Below are 17682 nucleotides of genomic sequence, written 5' to 3' on the forward strand. Positions count from 1 at the left end.
TGAGAGAATGTATTCTAAATCATATAATAAAAAGTTTTAAAATACTAATTTTTGTCACTTATATATATATATATATATATATATATATATATATATATATATGCGCGCGCGCGCGTGTGTGTGTGTGTGTATACTGAAATTTGTTCTGAAAGAGAAAATAGGAGAAATATACACAATGCCATCATTGAAAATATAAATATAACATTTTATGTAATATCGTCAGAAAAATATTACAAATATTGAACAATTACTTTTTCATAAGTAATAACGTGAACATTTCTCTTCACTTTTTCGCATAGAAAGTATAATATACCGGAGAATATATACTGAAGTTCGTGTCACTTCAGTCTGTTGAGGCAGGAAGTTTCCATCACATATTCTAACAAAAATCGATATGTGCATAATATAAGCTGACGTAAATCTTATTATATCATTAAAATATTATCAAAATTTTCGATGTAATGCGATACTTTGGACTAGCCGTAAGTACGCAAAATAAAGTACTATGAGTATAACGTATCTTTTATATATAAATCTTTACAATCCCAAATAAAATGTCTTTATAAGTTATGAATATAATCACACGCGTAAATTTAAACATTTATACGGAATATGAACACATTTATTACGGAATATGAACAAATTTGATAATATTTTCACTTGCAGAATTAACACATACATGCAAAGTGAACCAGTTTTAATTTACTGATATGCAAACAGTAATGACCGAGAATGCTCTTCGAGGATGAAACTTTCCCCGGAAACCATCTCGATAGATGAGTTAGGCAAATATGGTGTGCACTTAGAAAACAATATTTTTCGTTAAACTTCGTCACGATGCGCAATGCATGGCTGAAGCAGCGCGCATTTTGTGACATTTTGCGAGTTTTTTTTGAAATTACATCCAAATTAAACTACGCAACAATCGCTCACAAAAAAAAATACCAAATAAAATATTTGGTAATAAACCCATTTTTTTAAGATATATTATGTTTTAGAGAGCAAATGTATAACAAAACTCTATTCTCTAATCAATTTTAAATAGATTATATTTAGAATCTAAACTTCGGATATAATTACCAAGATATTTAACATTAATTTAAAAAAAATGTTAAATTTTGAATTTTAAAATACCGTTTATCTGTTTAATTATAAAATCCGTTTATTACCAAATATGATATGTATATGGTGAATAAAATGGATAATTTTGCAATGACGCAATGCGAAACTTGTGGCTGTCAAGTTTTGCAACTGCGATAAAATGCCAAATATCATGAAATACGAAATTGAATCTCGAAAGCTCGCATGGCCAACTCGAAAATAAATAGACGAAAGAGTCGAGCGCAGTCCCTTCAAAGAATTTTACTAAGATAATGTATAGGATGTATAATTTATTGTCACAAGAAGCGCGTCGACTCTTGGATGTGCGAGTTTTGTGTCGGCCGAGAGTCTTCAATGAAAAATTTCCTAAAAGATTCCTTTATAAGCGACGAGGTCGCTCGGCTGAAGGAGCAGCGAACAGAGACCATTCCGGCAGGGTTATCGCTGATCCAGCAGCGACTTTCTATTTACGTTACAATATTCTTTATCACATTGAATACTTATACGTTTTCCCACTAAAATTACTATTTATTCGCTGCCCCTTCGCACCGGAATTCACACGTCCCACATCGTTGTCCTGTTCGTTCTGCGACAAACAGCTCGCGAGTTCCGTATTATTATTGTCTCAAAATTCGCGAGCGTTTTCACAGATGACAGTGACGCATCATCATCATCGCTATTGTCAATGTCACTCACATCAGCAGTTTAAGTGCATCCTTATCAGCGAGGGATGTGCGTTAAGCGTTAACACTATCCGTTCGCGCTAAGTCAACTTAGATAGTGATCGTTTTGGATTTTTCCGATCATGCTTATGACAAAAATACAAGGGCCATCGCCGAGATTTATCTTTCTTACGGAAACGAACGGAATGTAAGAATGAGAGAAAGTGTCGCGGCGACAAAGTCCTTTAGACGAGGCTCTCACAACGAGGTAATCGGATGATGAAGCCAATCGGGGAACGGCGGTCGCGAATCGGTGTATCATGCAATATTAAATTAATTAATTAGTGGTCCCACATACACGGCCGTTGATGCCAATGATACCGCGATGCGTTCGACCGTCTATTTGTTGTGCACCAGATTCAGAAACTCCTCGCGAGTCTTGGGATCGTCCCGGAATACGCCCAGCATCGTCGAGGTCACTGTCTTGCTGTTGATCTTCTGCACGCCTCGCATTACCATGCACATGTGGCTAATATGCAAAAAAATTTTTTTTCTTACAATTGTTACGTATTTTACAGTATAATTTTAAGTGATAATAAAATTTTTTTACACTGTTAGAGCTCGTTGGCTTCGTATTTTAGATATATTTATTTGCCCTGTCATTAATATGTTAAGAGATAGATCTTATCGATGTTATTTTCGATTCTCGAGCGAGAGGATTTAATCGATTAATGCTAATCATATCATACAAATGACTTAGGAAACACGTGCGTGTCTCGATGTTGCAATCGGAAATCTCATTCGTCACGAAACATACATAAAATGTTTCTTTTAGTGGCTTATCTCGTTATCGTCGAATATATCGGTTCAATTTGTCATTTCTGTGAAATGAATCAACAAAATAATGTTTGTGAGTTATTTGCGCACAGGACTAGTAAAAATAGCAGTCAATTCTAGCAAAAATAACGCCGTTGATAATGTTAAGTATAATTAATTATTGACCTATCACTTTCGTCGGGTAAATTGGACGTCGCGACAGCGGCAAAATAGCATTATAAATTATTTGCACGGTCCCGATAAAAATAACTAATCGGTGCTCGTAAATGTAGCATCCGTGATGGCATTATTCAAGTATGAATTCACAAAAATAGCTATTAATACGCGCTAAAGAAAATACTAACTTCTAGTTAATAATGTTATTCGCGCGATTTTCAATGCTCTCAATCCTATTATTCTGTACGTATTATTATCTCGATAATAAAATGCAATTGTAAATCAAGAAACAAGCACGTGGCACGATTTTCTTGAATTATTCACGATTGCGTCGCGAATGGATAAACTCGCACATTCTCGATGTTAACGAGAGCGATCAGATGATTAATAACCCCCGCCGTTGATCATCGAAATGACACCTGTACACCCCCGAGATTTATTGCGGTCTAATGCATATGACGTGTAGGAAATAACCGGATCGTTACGTAAACGATTTTTAATTGCCGCGAAACTTCGATATCGCGCCTTGGAAAAAACATTCGTGCAATAGTACAAGGTCGTGTTCTTTTACAAATGCGACCATTCCACCTGTGAAAATTTATTCTACGAATCTCGATCACATTAATGGAAGGAATGGCGACCTTAATCGGCTCGATTACGCAACGATTGTCGCGATATTTCATGGTTTTTTTCTCATCTGCATTCTCAGATTCCTTTACATGTTAAATCACTCGCGCGTCTAATAGATTCTACTTCGCACTGAGATGGATTTTTTGTGCATTCTAAATTATTTTAATCGTATAGATAAAATAATTTAGTTTCTAGTATATAGTTTCTAAATTATAATAGTTTCTAAATTATTTTAATTGTATAGATAAAATTATTTTATCTATACGATTAAAATTATTTATAAAATAATATTATAAATTATAATATTAAAAAAGATGTACTTACACTCCTTCGACCACGACGGCGACTCCTGCAGGTTGCACAGCCTTCGTAACTGCTATCGCGATTTGCTTCGTGAGTCGCTCTTGCACTTGAAGACGTCTGCTGAAGATCTCTACAATCCTGTAAATAGAAAATTTTTCCTCGAAATTATTCCTAAAAATCATCTTTCAAGAATCTGATCATTAAGATTGAGGCCGAGTGCATGCAAATATTATTTCTTTCTACATCCATTTAGAAACGCCCTGTCGTTTCGTGTACGCGTGCGATGTTAACATAAAAATATAAAAAAACCTAATGGTTTTGAAATACACCGCCACTCTAACAGAGCATCAAAATGCCATCGTGTTTCTATTATTTATTCGCTTTTAAGCGACATTTAATAGGTAAACGGATCCTGGCCATTACGCGCGTGAAAGTGTGTATGATCTTAGCAGCCTAGCCTCGTCATATTCTTTCTTTTTGCTTTAATATGTCACTGATCAAAGCCAAGACTAGTAGACGTGCAATTCAACGAAATTGTTGAGACGTGGACGAGAATAAATGTCGAATAAATAATGAGATAAATCTTTTTTTTTTTCTTTCTGATTCACACGATCGCAATTTATTGCTCGAAATATCTGCTGCCAAAAAAATTTAGAAAAGCTACATTTTAATTGATTTGATAAATTATATCAAATATTAAACTTAAGATTGAAACCTTAGATTTGCTTTTGATTAGAATTATGAATATATAATGCTATAAGTGCGCACAAAAATGACAAAAAATTATAATCAAGCGATTCAAGTGGAAGAAAACAATTTCGATTTTCAAGATATTTCGACTTAATTTTGATTAACGAGTTAATTTCCGTCACAATTAACTGTTATTATTTATACAATAATTATTATTTAAAAATCTGATATAAGATTCTTAATACATTAAGACAAATACCTGGCGAGTTTACTGAGGCCCAATACCTTCTTGCAGGGTAGATAACCGATTGACACTTTGCCATAAAACGGCACCAAATGATGCTCACACATGGAGAACATCTCGATGTCCTTTACTACCACCATCTCGTCGTGATCTTCATCGAATATTGCGTCGTTAAGTACATCTGAAACAGGACAACAAAATTTATTAGTAAAACTTTGCGTTTTTTATTGAATATAACAATATAGAGTATCAAATTAATTCGGTAAATTAATTAGAAAATTGTATTTTTTATAAACATATTTATACATATATGTGATATATCGACAAGATCTTTAACAACGTATAACGATGTTTAACTTGGTGATATATGATGAAAACAACTGAGTATTGTCACTTGTATTATGTCGCGAAAGAAATATTCTTTCATCCTAGCGATCGGGTTATCCTGGCTGTGATTTACCCGATATTGACCTACTTACTGTACCATAAACTCTAGTAGTAGTGTATACATATACGAGCAGGCAGTGGGTAGCTAGATAATGGTGGTGCTCTCCGCACCGTTTCCACGGCAACCTTAACAAGAAACACCTTCGCAATGACCGACAACGATAAAACGAATTCGTTCAACTGGCCACGTTCGAGCTTGAATTCTTCCAATAGAAAGCATCGCATGCTATACAAGACAAATCGACGGTGGTCAAATCTTCTAATTTAATTTCAACTTGGTGAAATAAAATAGCTTTCAACTTTGAACATATACATATATAAAAAAGGGAGAGAAATTAATAATTTAATCTTATTTCTTGTGAAGCGTATAATTCAATTCCGTACAATTTATTTCCTCGGAAAATGCACACTTCGCAAGATGCATCAACAGCTCACGCAACATACACGTGGTAGTCCAGCAATTTCCTTTCCTTTATTCGTGACCAAACGCTCGCTGAGTGTAAAGTTGGATTTTTCGACCCGATGGCTTAAACGTGATCGGCTTTCGTCAGCAATTCGATTAACTTTTATAAGCTCTCACGCTATTATATGCGTGCGTGCGTGCATTTTGGAAATTCATCTAGAAAAGTGCTAGGAAAATTTATCGAAAATATTGTCTATGTATGTGTATGTGTGATATAAATCTTGACTTATATTAAGAGCAATTCGTGTAGGAATATAGTGGGCGAGATAAAAGCCACAATGGAATTGCTCGTCCGAGAGGATGATTTGGTGAGGGTGGTCGTAGGAAAGTGCCTCTCGTTTCAGATTCACTGAGGCGCGCCGTAAGAGCTTATCTCGAGGGTCTCTCAGCTGTTTAAGCCGAGTGAAGTGAATTAAAATCTCTCATTCATCATCTATAGATGCTCCCGAACTTCGGAGCTTATTATATGACATTTGGCTTAAGACACGGATTCAAAATTACTGTAGACAAAAAAGAGAAAAAAAGAATATTATTCCTTCCCTAACACATAATTTAAATTTTTGTATTCAATAGTTCTTTCGTTATAAGGAACTAGCAACTCAAAGCTATTTTTATACAAAGTTGAAATTTTTTATAGTTGACATAAAATCATGCATAAATTAACAAATAGAACTATTATATTTTAATATTTCATGTATTAGAAACTATTGAAAGAATTATCCTCTCGCGATTATCATTCTTGAACTGCTATTACGAAAGCAATTCAAGCAGTGATAAGGGTTTAATTCTTGTCTCCTTTTGCAGGTAAAGCGTGCTATGTTTTTTAAAAGCAAACATTCGCTCCGTTATCCATATGTGTCGATATCGTTATCGGAATAGATATGTCTCCACGCTTTTCCAACAAAAAAACTAAGTTTAATAATAATTAAAAATAATAATTTACAATAATAATTTAAATAAAATAATAATTAAAAATAATAAAAATAAATACAATGCTGTACTACAGAGTCCAAATCAAATATAAACAGTTATTATCGTCTGTCGATTCGCCATTCGAGTTGCTGCATCAAACCAAGTGGGGAATGAAGGTCGCCTCTTAAGTGCAAAAGGTTAAAAATTTAAGGCAAGAAAGATTATCCAGAAAGAATCATTTTCAAGATTTATCCGTTCGTGACTCTTTTCTTTTATTACTATACAAAAGAAAAGAATCACGAATAATGCAATATTTATTTTATTTTAATAACTGTTATAGCATAATATTACTTATGGTATTAACAGTCATTAAGATAAAATAAATATTAGAAATTTATATTATTATTTTTTTAATATATTTGATTAAATGTTAATTCTTTAATTTAACGATTTGTGGTTATGAGACTGTCACTTATGACTTAGGAAACTGAAGAAAAAAGATAATTTTTATATTAATCTGATAATGCACAGAAATATTTTTCCGAATCTTTGCAATTTTCTATAATTATTCTAGCATCATGACATTTATACTTGACATAAAACACAAGGAAGAAGAAGACAAAGAGATTTTTTTCTGAAGCTGTGCGTTCCTAAAAACCCCATTTATATCAAGAGCTTTATGTTCTCTTTTCTGTGAATTGCATTTAAATCCCACCCTCTTGCCTCTCAGCATCTCATTCTTTTTCTCTCGTTCTACAACTCGTGATAGAGAGCATGATGAAAGTAATAGAAAAGGCGAAAAATATGATACTTTCATGAAGAATACGCCACAAGTCAAGTTCCGCGTTGCATTATTCGCAATAAAAGAAATTTGCTTATCGTGCACGGTTTTCCAGTTAATTATTTCATTCTCAAGTTCTAAATTGTACCCTTGATTTTTTGTATCACAGTAATTACGCTACTCCACATTTCTATAAACGAAAGTTTAATGCATTTTGCATCTCTTAAATTTCACTTGATGAGAACAATTACTATTTTTTCACAATTATTCAAAATTACTTGAGAAAGAACTGTCTATTTTTAATCAGCTTACGCTAAATTGTACTTCAAATATCTTCAGGTGCATTAAAATTATTTTAAGCAGTTTTGATTTCAAAAAGTAGTATTTTATATTGCCATTATATAATTTGTGTTTTTACTCTTCAAATTATTTTATGTATTTTATAAATTCTGATGTAAAAAATATAAAAAAAATTTATAATATTCAAGAAATGCCATTGATATTTCGATGTATTTATTATTTGATGATTAATATTAAATTAATATTAAATTATAGTAGAAATTCTAAGTAAAAATAAAAATTTTGAAAGAATTTTGAAAGAATTTTTGAAAAATTGTCTTTAAAAATATAGAATATTTCTATGTTAGAATGTAACAGTTCGAGTATAAATATCTATCTGGTATGCTTTACATGATGCAATAGATATTTGCGATAAGAATATAATACATATTTCATATATTTTTACGTTTTATCATCAAATTCTTAATTTTTCTTTTATTTTGATATTCAAAATAAATTATATAAATATATAACTTTAATCTGTGTTACAAAAAATGCATTTACGTTACAAGTATCAATTATCCAATAATTTTTATTGTTTTATAGGCCTATAATTCCTAATAAGATAATACGTGTCAAATCAAGAATTTAATCGATTTGACAAGTAGAAAGCAACAACTTTCTTCTATTGACCATAAAATAAGAAAAATATTATAATGATCTCGCCTAATTAATGTCCTTGCAATAATTGCAACATCAGGAAAATAAGCAGATTTGTAGAAACCGTTGCTGCGGGCAATCGATCATTATTGCTGTTAAGCAATAAATGGATCATAATCGCGTGTAAATGCTACTTATAAAATTAATGTTATACACGGATCTTTGAGCGCAACCTTCTATTAGTCGACCGTCAAATCAAGGCTACACTATATATTTGTATTCAGTTTCTCTTTTTCATTTTTTTATATACAATACATACACATATCCGTAGACGTATTAGTTTTGTAATATTTCAATTCTTGCTAGAGAAAAATAAGTTTAAATAACTCTGCAAAATATGTTACAAACTTATTTAACAACACTGATTTTTTAAAGCAATATTATCCATGATTAGAAAATTTCTATTAAATAAAATTAATGATTAATCTTATAGATGGAACTTATCAATAATGTGATGTTCGAATGTTTTTCAATAAACTTAAATGTATCATTAATATAATATAAAATACGGAAGAGTTAAATGAGAGAGATTTCACTTTGACCAATTTCATTTTTTAACAAATAATTTAAATTAGATTAAAATTGAATATAATTTTTTTTATTAAAAAGATTTATTAGATTTTAAAAATATTTTTATTAATACTACTTATTCTATAACTTTATTCTATATCAAGCTATTCTTATATATCAATTTTTAAAACAACAAATTAGTCGAATTTTCCTTATGATTTATTAAGATACTTATTCGCTTGTAACTTATTAAGATATAAGATAAATTAAATCAAAGAATAGAGAGTCAAAAAAAAGATAATAATAAATTTATTTAACTATAATGAAATTTACCTTCGAGTGTCTGATCGTATCCTTTCGTAAAGAAGAGCATAGCCTTCGCGGCGCGTTCCGGCGTCTTCAAGAGTCCCGGCCGTTCCGGATCTTCACCCAACGAATTCAATAGTAACTTGTAACTTCGAGACATTTCCGGTAACATGGCTTCTCGCGTGAGTGGTCGATGATCCAGCTCCAAATCATGATGGAACATGCATTTCTCATGGCCTGGACAACATAATGATAATCCAATTAGATGAACGGAATGTTCAATAATCGCTTTCCTTTTTCCTCCTTGTCGAAATATATTCGCGATTTTTGTTGGATGACGACGTAAAGTATGATATGTCAACATCTTTGCTATCGCATGTCACGACCCGTGATCACGTTGCGCGTAATCGCACCAACGGAATAAGTTGCATGTAGTTGTTCCTCAATTGGATGTTTTCTGCCTATGTAATGTGCGACTCATACATGAGAGATGAGATACTTTCTCTTGTAAGAAATCTAAACAATCTACGGTTTATTACATTATGTTATACATACATATTATAAATGATATTCAATGTCGATAAATATATTTTCAAGGGAATTGTTTATTTTCTACAATTATTTCACATATGTATATATAAAATTTTTCTTAAATCTGAAATTTGTTTACATAGTTTGAAAGCAGTTTTGCAAGAAGTGGCTTCGATTGGTATTGCTTTTGCAATTATTGACATTTTATTCGGCATCAGATTCAACAATCGATCAATTAATCGATTTTCACAATAGCCTGTGAAACTTGTCGTTTTGCAGACTTATAATATGACCTGCGACAACGTACGCTGCATACAACTTAATACAATTAACTACGACAAGAGTTAATTAACGATTTAATTGCAATGGATTATAAAAATTTCCCGCCCTATCATTATCATGCATCGATAAAATATTTATCAAAAGAAAATTTTTCCGATAAATATTATCAAGAAATTGATTCATTATAAAAGTATGAAAGCGATTGAAATAATCCAGTTTCATTTCGCGTGCGTAACGCGTAGAAAGTGCTCGGCAAAACGGATTCAAGGTTTAATGTGTAATATTATTCATAGGTTCTCGCAAGCGATCGGCTCTTCTAACAATAAGACAACGGACGAGAGAAGCGCGTATTCCTGTTGGAAACTTAGTTAGTTCGTTCTCTTCCTAATGAACTGTGTCACATAATTGAATCCAGTGCCGACGTCCGTGCGACAAAGCGATCGTTAGAAGCATCCTATAGAATCATTCAGATCAAGCGATATGGAAAGGTTTTTAAGAATTCCGTGTGTTTTTATCGAGGATCGCAAATTAAGCGTGAAAATAATCCGATATTTGGTAAAAAATCTTGGAGGAAATTACAATAGCAAAATCTAATTGTTTTCAGTAAAAATTTACATAAAAATATATTTTTTATTTTTTATGCTAATTTTTATGTTTTTTTTATGCCATAAATATATTTTTTGTATTTCTTTTATGCATTGTACTTCTTTTATGCATTTATTTCTGTAGACTATTCAAAAAAGAAAGAAAGAAAGAAAAAATGAGAGAGAGAGATGAATAAAATCTCTTTTTCTCTTAAAAATATCAAAAAATTTTAACATTGTATTATTTTTATTTTCTATAATTAATAAATATAGTTCATGTTTTGCAAGTCTATTAAAATCATGACTAATTTTTTTATTATCACGATTAATTTTTAATGCCTCACGTGTAATTTTCTGGAATTTCCAATAACACCCTGTCCCACGTTTCACATTCTCATAAAATTACAGTTATATGTTGCACATAACCATAACTGTATCTTAACGATCTGCCCGTACTTGTTATTATCTCAAAATCATGCTACGATGTAATTAACAGTCATTTCGCCGTTCACCAAAATTTGACGTGTGTAGGCGACGAAAGAAATACAGATCACAGATTTTTCTGTACATATGTAGTAAATAAACAACTAAATTCTATATATGATTTGCTCTAATTAATCATAATCTAATTAACCATACTTTTTGCAAAAATATTTTTAAATTAAATAAATTTATTATATAAATTTGTATGTATCTTTAAAGTAAAAATACATAATAGTCAATAGGACAGATATAAAAGAATAAAAAAGTTATTAAAAGATTTGCCATTCTAATTAATCAATCTGTGAAGTATCTTTTCTAATTTTAATAAAATAAAACAAAATTATATATCTTTTTCTTCTATATATAATTAATTCTTCATTTTAGATTCAGGAATGATGTCTTCTCCGAGAGAATTATATGAGGTTATTGACCATCGTGCATATTAATGCGATTTAAAATTTTAGGCTCGATTGCATCAATGTTATTTTGAGCGAGATTTAAGTATATCTATCTTTATTTATTTAAAAAGAAAGATAAAGATTGACACATATTTAAGTCTCGCTTAAATTCAAAGTAATTTTAACAACTTGACCTTAGAAAAGTGTGCGTACATATATATAAAATCGCAATTTCTTGAAAATTGAAGCAAAGTGTCAAATATTAGCACATTTTATATTATATTATATTATATTATATTATATTATATTATATATTATATTAGAATTAGTTGCACACACATAAGCGTATTAATGCTCATAAAGCATATTAATGATAATAATAGAATTTTAAATAAAGTTACATTCACACATTTAAGTCTAATATATGACGAGATATAAGTGAGAATTGCATCGATTTGTATACGATGTTTACGTCGATTTGTATACTAATCAAACCAAAAAATGAAAAGCAAATTTATTATAATAGCAGCCTTTAGTAATTATTACAGTGATTATAGCAATTATAATAATTATAGTAATTATAGTAATTATGATAATAATTAAATTATCACGCAAACTTATGCAATTATATCTTTTTTATTTTTTATATGTAAGCTGCATTATAATTAACAAACTTTAGTCTTTTAGATTTGTAAAACAAATCGATCAATTATTGATCAAAAGGAGTTATAAATAATTTTACGTTTCAAATTAAATACATATAAAATAACGGAATATAATGAAAGACATATCTGTGCGTACATAATATTTGACAATTTTTTTAAATTTCCACATGACAATTTAATTTATTTTTAAAATATCATTGTAGATACCTGTCGTTGATGTTCTCGGTGTTCTGGGTGTTCCAGGAACATCCAGGTCACTTTCTTCGATATCGTCGCTCCAAAGGGCTCTCAATGGTAAAGGCTTTTTAATCATTATCGGTTTATCATCCTCGCCATCATACATCTTCAGCTTCGCGCATTGACTTGATATCCCGTTCATGATGAATACCTCGATTGATTTTTTAAATTCGATTTTCTGTTCTTGTGAGATTAAGAGGAAGATTTTTTCCAAATGAGGCAATGCGGAAATTCGATACTGTTTAAAGAAACAAAAGTCGTTGTAAGAATAAACGAAATAGCAAAATTAATTAAATGAACTATTATCAGATGCAACATATGATTATATAAATGAATATATTATTGTATATATCATTTGCATTAAAGATAGATGTTTCGAAAATATGCGCATTAAATAATGCATTAAATTATGCGCATTAAATTATGTAGAAATATCAAAAAGCAATGCTATTTATTATATTAAAAAACCTACAAAGAAATAGATGTCAGAACATTAAAAAATAAATTTTTTTATCATAGATAATTCTCAAAATGTCATTAATTGATAAATAATATTACTAGCAAGTAATGATAACTTGTGTCGAAATTTATTAAAGATATTTAACAAGTATCTTTGTGTATCTTGTTGGAAAAATATTATTTATTAATAATAAAATTATTTATTAATAATCTTTTCGTGTTTGTATCGGTTCATTATTTTTATTTTTTTTTTTCAATATATATAATGAGTTTTTTATCTCTAAATTTATTTATTATATTACTTTTTATTTCAAGCGATATATATACATTAATCTATTATTTAGTTACATATATAGTTACTTGCATGTTCATTAATGATAAAGTAAAATTAATTCTCAAGAATAAGATAAGAAGAAATATTTTACACAACATACTTGACGATTATTATTACATGATCACTTTTCATTCTATTCATTCGATAAAACAATCATATATTTCTTCATTAAAGATCATCTTTTTATACTAGACATTACTCACTTGACATTTAACATTCGTCTTCTCGAAAATAAAATGTATAAAAGTTTATCGCGTCACTCAAAAATAATTAAATAAATCGAAATCTTTTACATCTGACACTCTTATATTGCTTCCGATCGAACTTACTCTAACGCAGCGGATGAAGCAACGTTTTGTCGTGGTATAAACGAAGAAATGATTCTAAAATGTGAAGACGTGAAGTACACGCGCGCGCGTATGGAGCACGAAGATGAACAACACGTGAATGAAGAAGAGACGACGATGAGACGAGAAGCCGGCACCGCGCGCGATGACTGATCGGACGCGCGAAGCGTCACGATAACGTGCACTGATCAGAACGGGCGGAACGCGACTGATGCAAGTCTAGTGCTGGTCCGGAGTAGACCGATCGGCGGTGACGACAGCGGCAGCGGCGGCGGGAATGAACGTCACCCGCAATCCTTCCGAAATTGTATATATACGTGACCGTATCTCTCCTTCTCTCTCTCCCTCTCTACGTCTCTTTTTCTCTTTCTCTCCGTCTCTCCATTTGTCGCACGGTACTTTTATTATAAAGCCTACTTCGTAATCAAGATTACGGGAAAAAATACAGTTTTCTCGTCAACTCCAGTATTTCCCTCCCATAAAGCCGGTTTCATCGACGTCCGTTGTGACGTCGATCGTAGAAACGCATATATATCCTAATACGTCAGAATGAATAGGTGATACAATTCATGAATATTAAAAAATGTATTCTTTTTTCATCTAGAGAGAATCTTTCTTTATATCAGAGAGTAAGGCTCTCTAGAAATTGACAGATTATTGAAGATATAATTTTTTATTTTTCTAATTTTCGATGATGATTTTAATTACAATTCAATTATGAAATGGACATGCAAATGTTGTAATCTATATATAAATATAACTTATATATATCGTTATTTTGAATTATTTAAAAATATAACTTTGAAAGAGAAAATATCAATGATTGAAAAAATTGTTTTAGGATTCATTGGCTAGTCTTTAACTTAAGATTACGTCAGGAATTAATGAAATTATTTTCTTTTGTTTTCAAATTTTTAGTTTATTTCTCCATTCACATTACTCTTTATTATATATATCCGTAGATTTGTAGATATATTGTTATATCTACAATTATTTGCAATAATATTTAATAATGGAATCGTAAAAAAATATGTATTGAGATTTTTCAAACCTGGAATGAAATGGAATTTTACTTTATTTAAGAATAATATGTACTATTTGTCGAAATACATAGTATGTATGTTTATATTCTGTGTTTTTATTTATTCATGTCGTCTTTGTTTTGTGAAAAAACTCATGTAAATATTATTGCAAAATTACATAAAAGTTTAGAACTTTAAAAAGAATGAAGAATAAAAATTAATAATTCTTCTAAGTAATTTACCAAATTTATAAAAGAAAAATTAGAAAAATGAAATTTTGATAAGTTTTAAGATATATTGGTAAAACCCACTTAGACTACTTTTTTTCATCAACAAGGGGAATTCCCTTGACTTCTTTGAGGTCAGATTAAAATATAATCAGAAATACTTTTCCTTAGGGAACTGGATTTTCCTTACTTATGGTTTTTACGAAATATTAAGCATATTTTTACTATTAAAAATATTATAATTTAATGTTTTTTCATTATATATCGATTTTCTCGATACTGATTAAAATTGTATATCATAAAAATTAAAAATATAATGGCACTATAAAACACAATGGAATTAATAATATTATATTATAATTAATATTTGCGACAAATGCATATCTCAAATATCTCAAATACAATAAAAATCTCAAATATTTCTAAAAAACGAAATCGAAGATATAAAATATCCATAAATAGAATGAAAGAAGTTCATTAAAAGTCGGGTTTAATAATCTTAATAAACTTAAATTCTTTTTTTTCTAAATGAACGTTATATATTTTAGTCTGTTATATATGTTTTATTCTCCTTCTCTTATTTGAACTAGCTTTAGTAATTATTAAAACATATATTGCTTCTTTTTACCCGACTTTTTAACTCAGTTAGTCTGTTTTCCTCACTTGTAGATATTTCTAACCATTAATTTCTATAAATAGCACATATATATTATTAAAAGGTAATAAAGTTTTATTATACTTTAAGATTAGGAAATCTTATTACACATTTTTCTACGATTCCATTATTAATTTATACAATATATCTACAAGTTTCTGCAGATATAAGGAATAAAAAGTAATAAACGTAGACTTATTAACGTAATAATAAATAATAACGTAATAATAAATAATTAACGTAATATTTCACGATAGTATGGAAAAGAAAAAAATACAAGAATAGAATAAATGGAATGATTTTGCGAAAACCTGAATGGAAAGTACCTACGTCATAGTGAATCCCAACGTCAAACACAACCGGTTCTTACATACTAAGAGACTTTTCCTTTTTTTATAAAGAAAAGCGGCATGTTCATTAAACTCAGCATTCTTTTCTTTGTTTTTCCAACCCCTTCAATGTAATAGCAAATAAAATAATATTGATATGATATCTTAAGTTATTATATATAGATATATTTATAACATATAATCCAATTGTATTACGCAAGATACACTAGCATTATTGTTAATTAGTAGCAATAATTACAATTACATTTAAATTTGCGTTTTTAATAAGTTATCTTTGTCGGAATAATTAAATTTGTGTATGATTAAAATACTCCCACTCTCTCTCCCTTCTCCATCTTTCTCTTTGATGAAACTATCATAGTTTTCATAATCATGTAGTTACGTAACGAAAATTAAATTTTGAAAGTTTACGTATAATGTACAGTGTAACATCACCGAATAACTCTTCATTAGATACTTGTAAGAAATACTAATAGACAATCTATAATGAAGTAGATCATTCTTGATTCGATATGCGAGAAAGATATGATTGACATACGATTCCTACGTAACTATGCTTCACAGTCATACCTGGTTTAACACAAGGTCGAAGAATAACATTGTAGTAGAAAAATTGTTCTTGCTTCGCAGAAGATAAACGCACATCGAAACTGACCTCGATATTTTTTGCCCGTATGCTTTGTTTTTTTTCTCTTCGTTTTACATTAAAAAATTTATAATAGAAAAACTATTCTTTTTATCTCTCTCTCCATCATTGAGATAAATGTAACGAAAAAGGCACTCTGTGTTTTATTTTTTACACATTTTTTACAGAAATAGCTCATTCGACTTATGCAAGGAAATTTAAAATTTATAAAATCGTACACACATATTTGTTTAAATATAAAAATTTTCTTTCCATAATATAATCATCGTTTCTAGAAAATATATGTTGTTAATATGAAATTTGAAATTTCAATATAAGTTGTAATACACGAATTTTTCTAAATATATTTCCGCGCATTATCACTGCTTTGTAACAAATAACATTGAATATCTGTCATTTTCTTATATGAAATCACTAAACATGCAATAAAAAAATGTGTTCCTTTTTGCGCAAATACGCTTCTTCGTGCTCAACATATCAGAAAATTGCCGATAACAGACATCAGTTTTAATTATAATTATCATTGTAATATATATTTTCGTGTTATAAAAATATATTTTCTGATTATTCTCTAATTTTCGAAAAATTATTGTAACCAAATTAATTTTTTCTTACTTATAGAATAAATATCAATTTTGAAATTCTATAAACGTATGTGCAATAAATAAAAATTATTAATTTAACAATTAATTTTGAAGATAAAACATTTTAATTTCATTTTAATTTAACATTTTATTTTCTAAATGTTCTTTTCCTTTATCTGAAGGTCGTAATTTTGTCCTAATTTAATTTTGGAATACACAAAAATTGATTAAAAGAATAGGAGAAAAAGAATATTATAATATGAAAAAAACGTACGTTTACAGTAAAACGAATGAAACAATAATTTCTATCACCGTGATAACTCCTTTTTAAGATAAGCACGATTTTTTTATAAAAACGGGAAATTGAATAAATCGATTAAAATAATTATATATATATATAATTTATTTATACGAGCGAGATGCAATACACATCCAATTGACATATCAGCAAAATCAAGTAGTTTCCATTGAGGAAAAATTGCTGACTACACGGAACCCTCTCTGGATGACGTAGGAGCATTTAATCACTCTACGCCAGTTTTACAATTCTCAGATCTCTATATTAAGGCTATAATTTGTCCTTGTTACTTCTTAAGTGATGCATACGATGCAGAAAAGTTATTCACAAAGAAATATTTAATTATAAGCATTACGAGTACGTGCGACGAGGGACGTATATTGCTTCTTGCCAGAATGTATTATGACTACTTAAAATGTTTATATTTTATATTATATACCTTGTTATATTTTAAATAGATTGTAAATTCCTTTCTCCCATTTTCACATATTCAGCAACAAGTGATTTTTATTAATTATAATATTGATTTATATTTTAAC

General features: G+C 29.6%; 1 protein-coding gene across 2 annotated transcripts; it reads right to left on the reverse strand.

Annotated features, from left to right (window-relative positions):
* Positions 1 to 214: 214 nt before the first annotated feature.
* LOC105250183 (GTP cyclohydrolase 1) lies at positions 215 to 13638 on the reverse strand. Of its 2 annotated transcripts, none has more exons than XM_011256148.3 (6): positions 13344 to 13638; positions 12192 to 12459; positions 9069 to 9278; positions 4639 to 4804; positions 3711 to 3827; positions 215 to 2292 (listed from the first exon to the last, which is right to left on the reverse strand). In XM_011256148.3, the coding sequence occupies exons 2-6, from the start codon at positions 12361 to 12363 to the stop codon at positions 2163 to 2165; spliced, it is 795 nt and encodes a 264-aa protein (XP_011254450.1). In that variant the 5' UTR covers positions 12364 to 12459; positions 13344 to 13638; the 3' UTR covers positions 215 to 2162. The 2 variants fall into 2 exon arrangements, with proteins under 2 accessions (XP_011254450.1, XP_011254451.1); XM_011256149.3 differs by having other exon boundaries at positions 13218 to 13638.
* Positions 13639 to 17682: the final 4044 nt, after the last annotated feature.

Source organism: Camponotus floridanus, unplaced genomic scaffold (assembly GCF_003227725.1).
Source record: "Camponotus floridanus strain SB8 unplaced genomic scaffold, Cflo_v7.5 scaffold105, whole genome shotgun sequence".
Taxonomy (NCBI): domain Eukaryota; kingdom Metazoa; phylum Arthropoda; class Insecta; order Hymenoptera; family Formicidae; genus Camponotus; species Camponotus floridanus.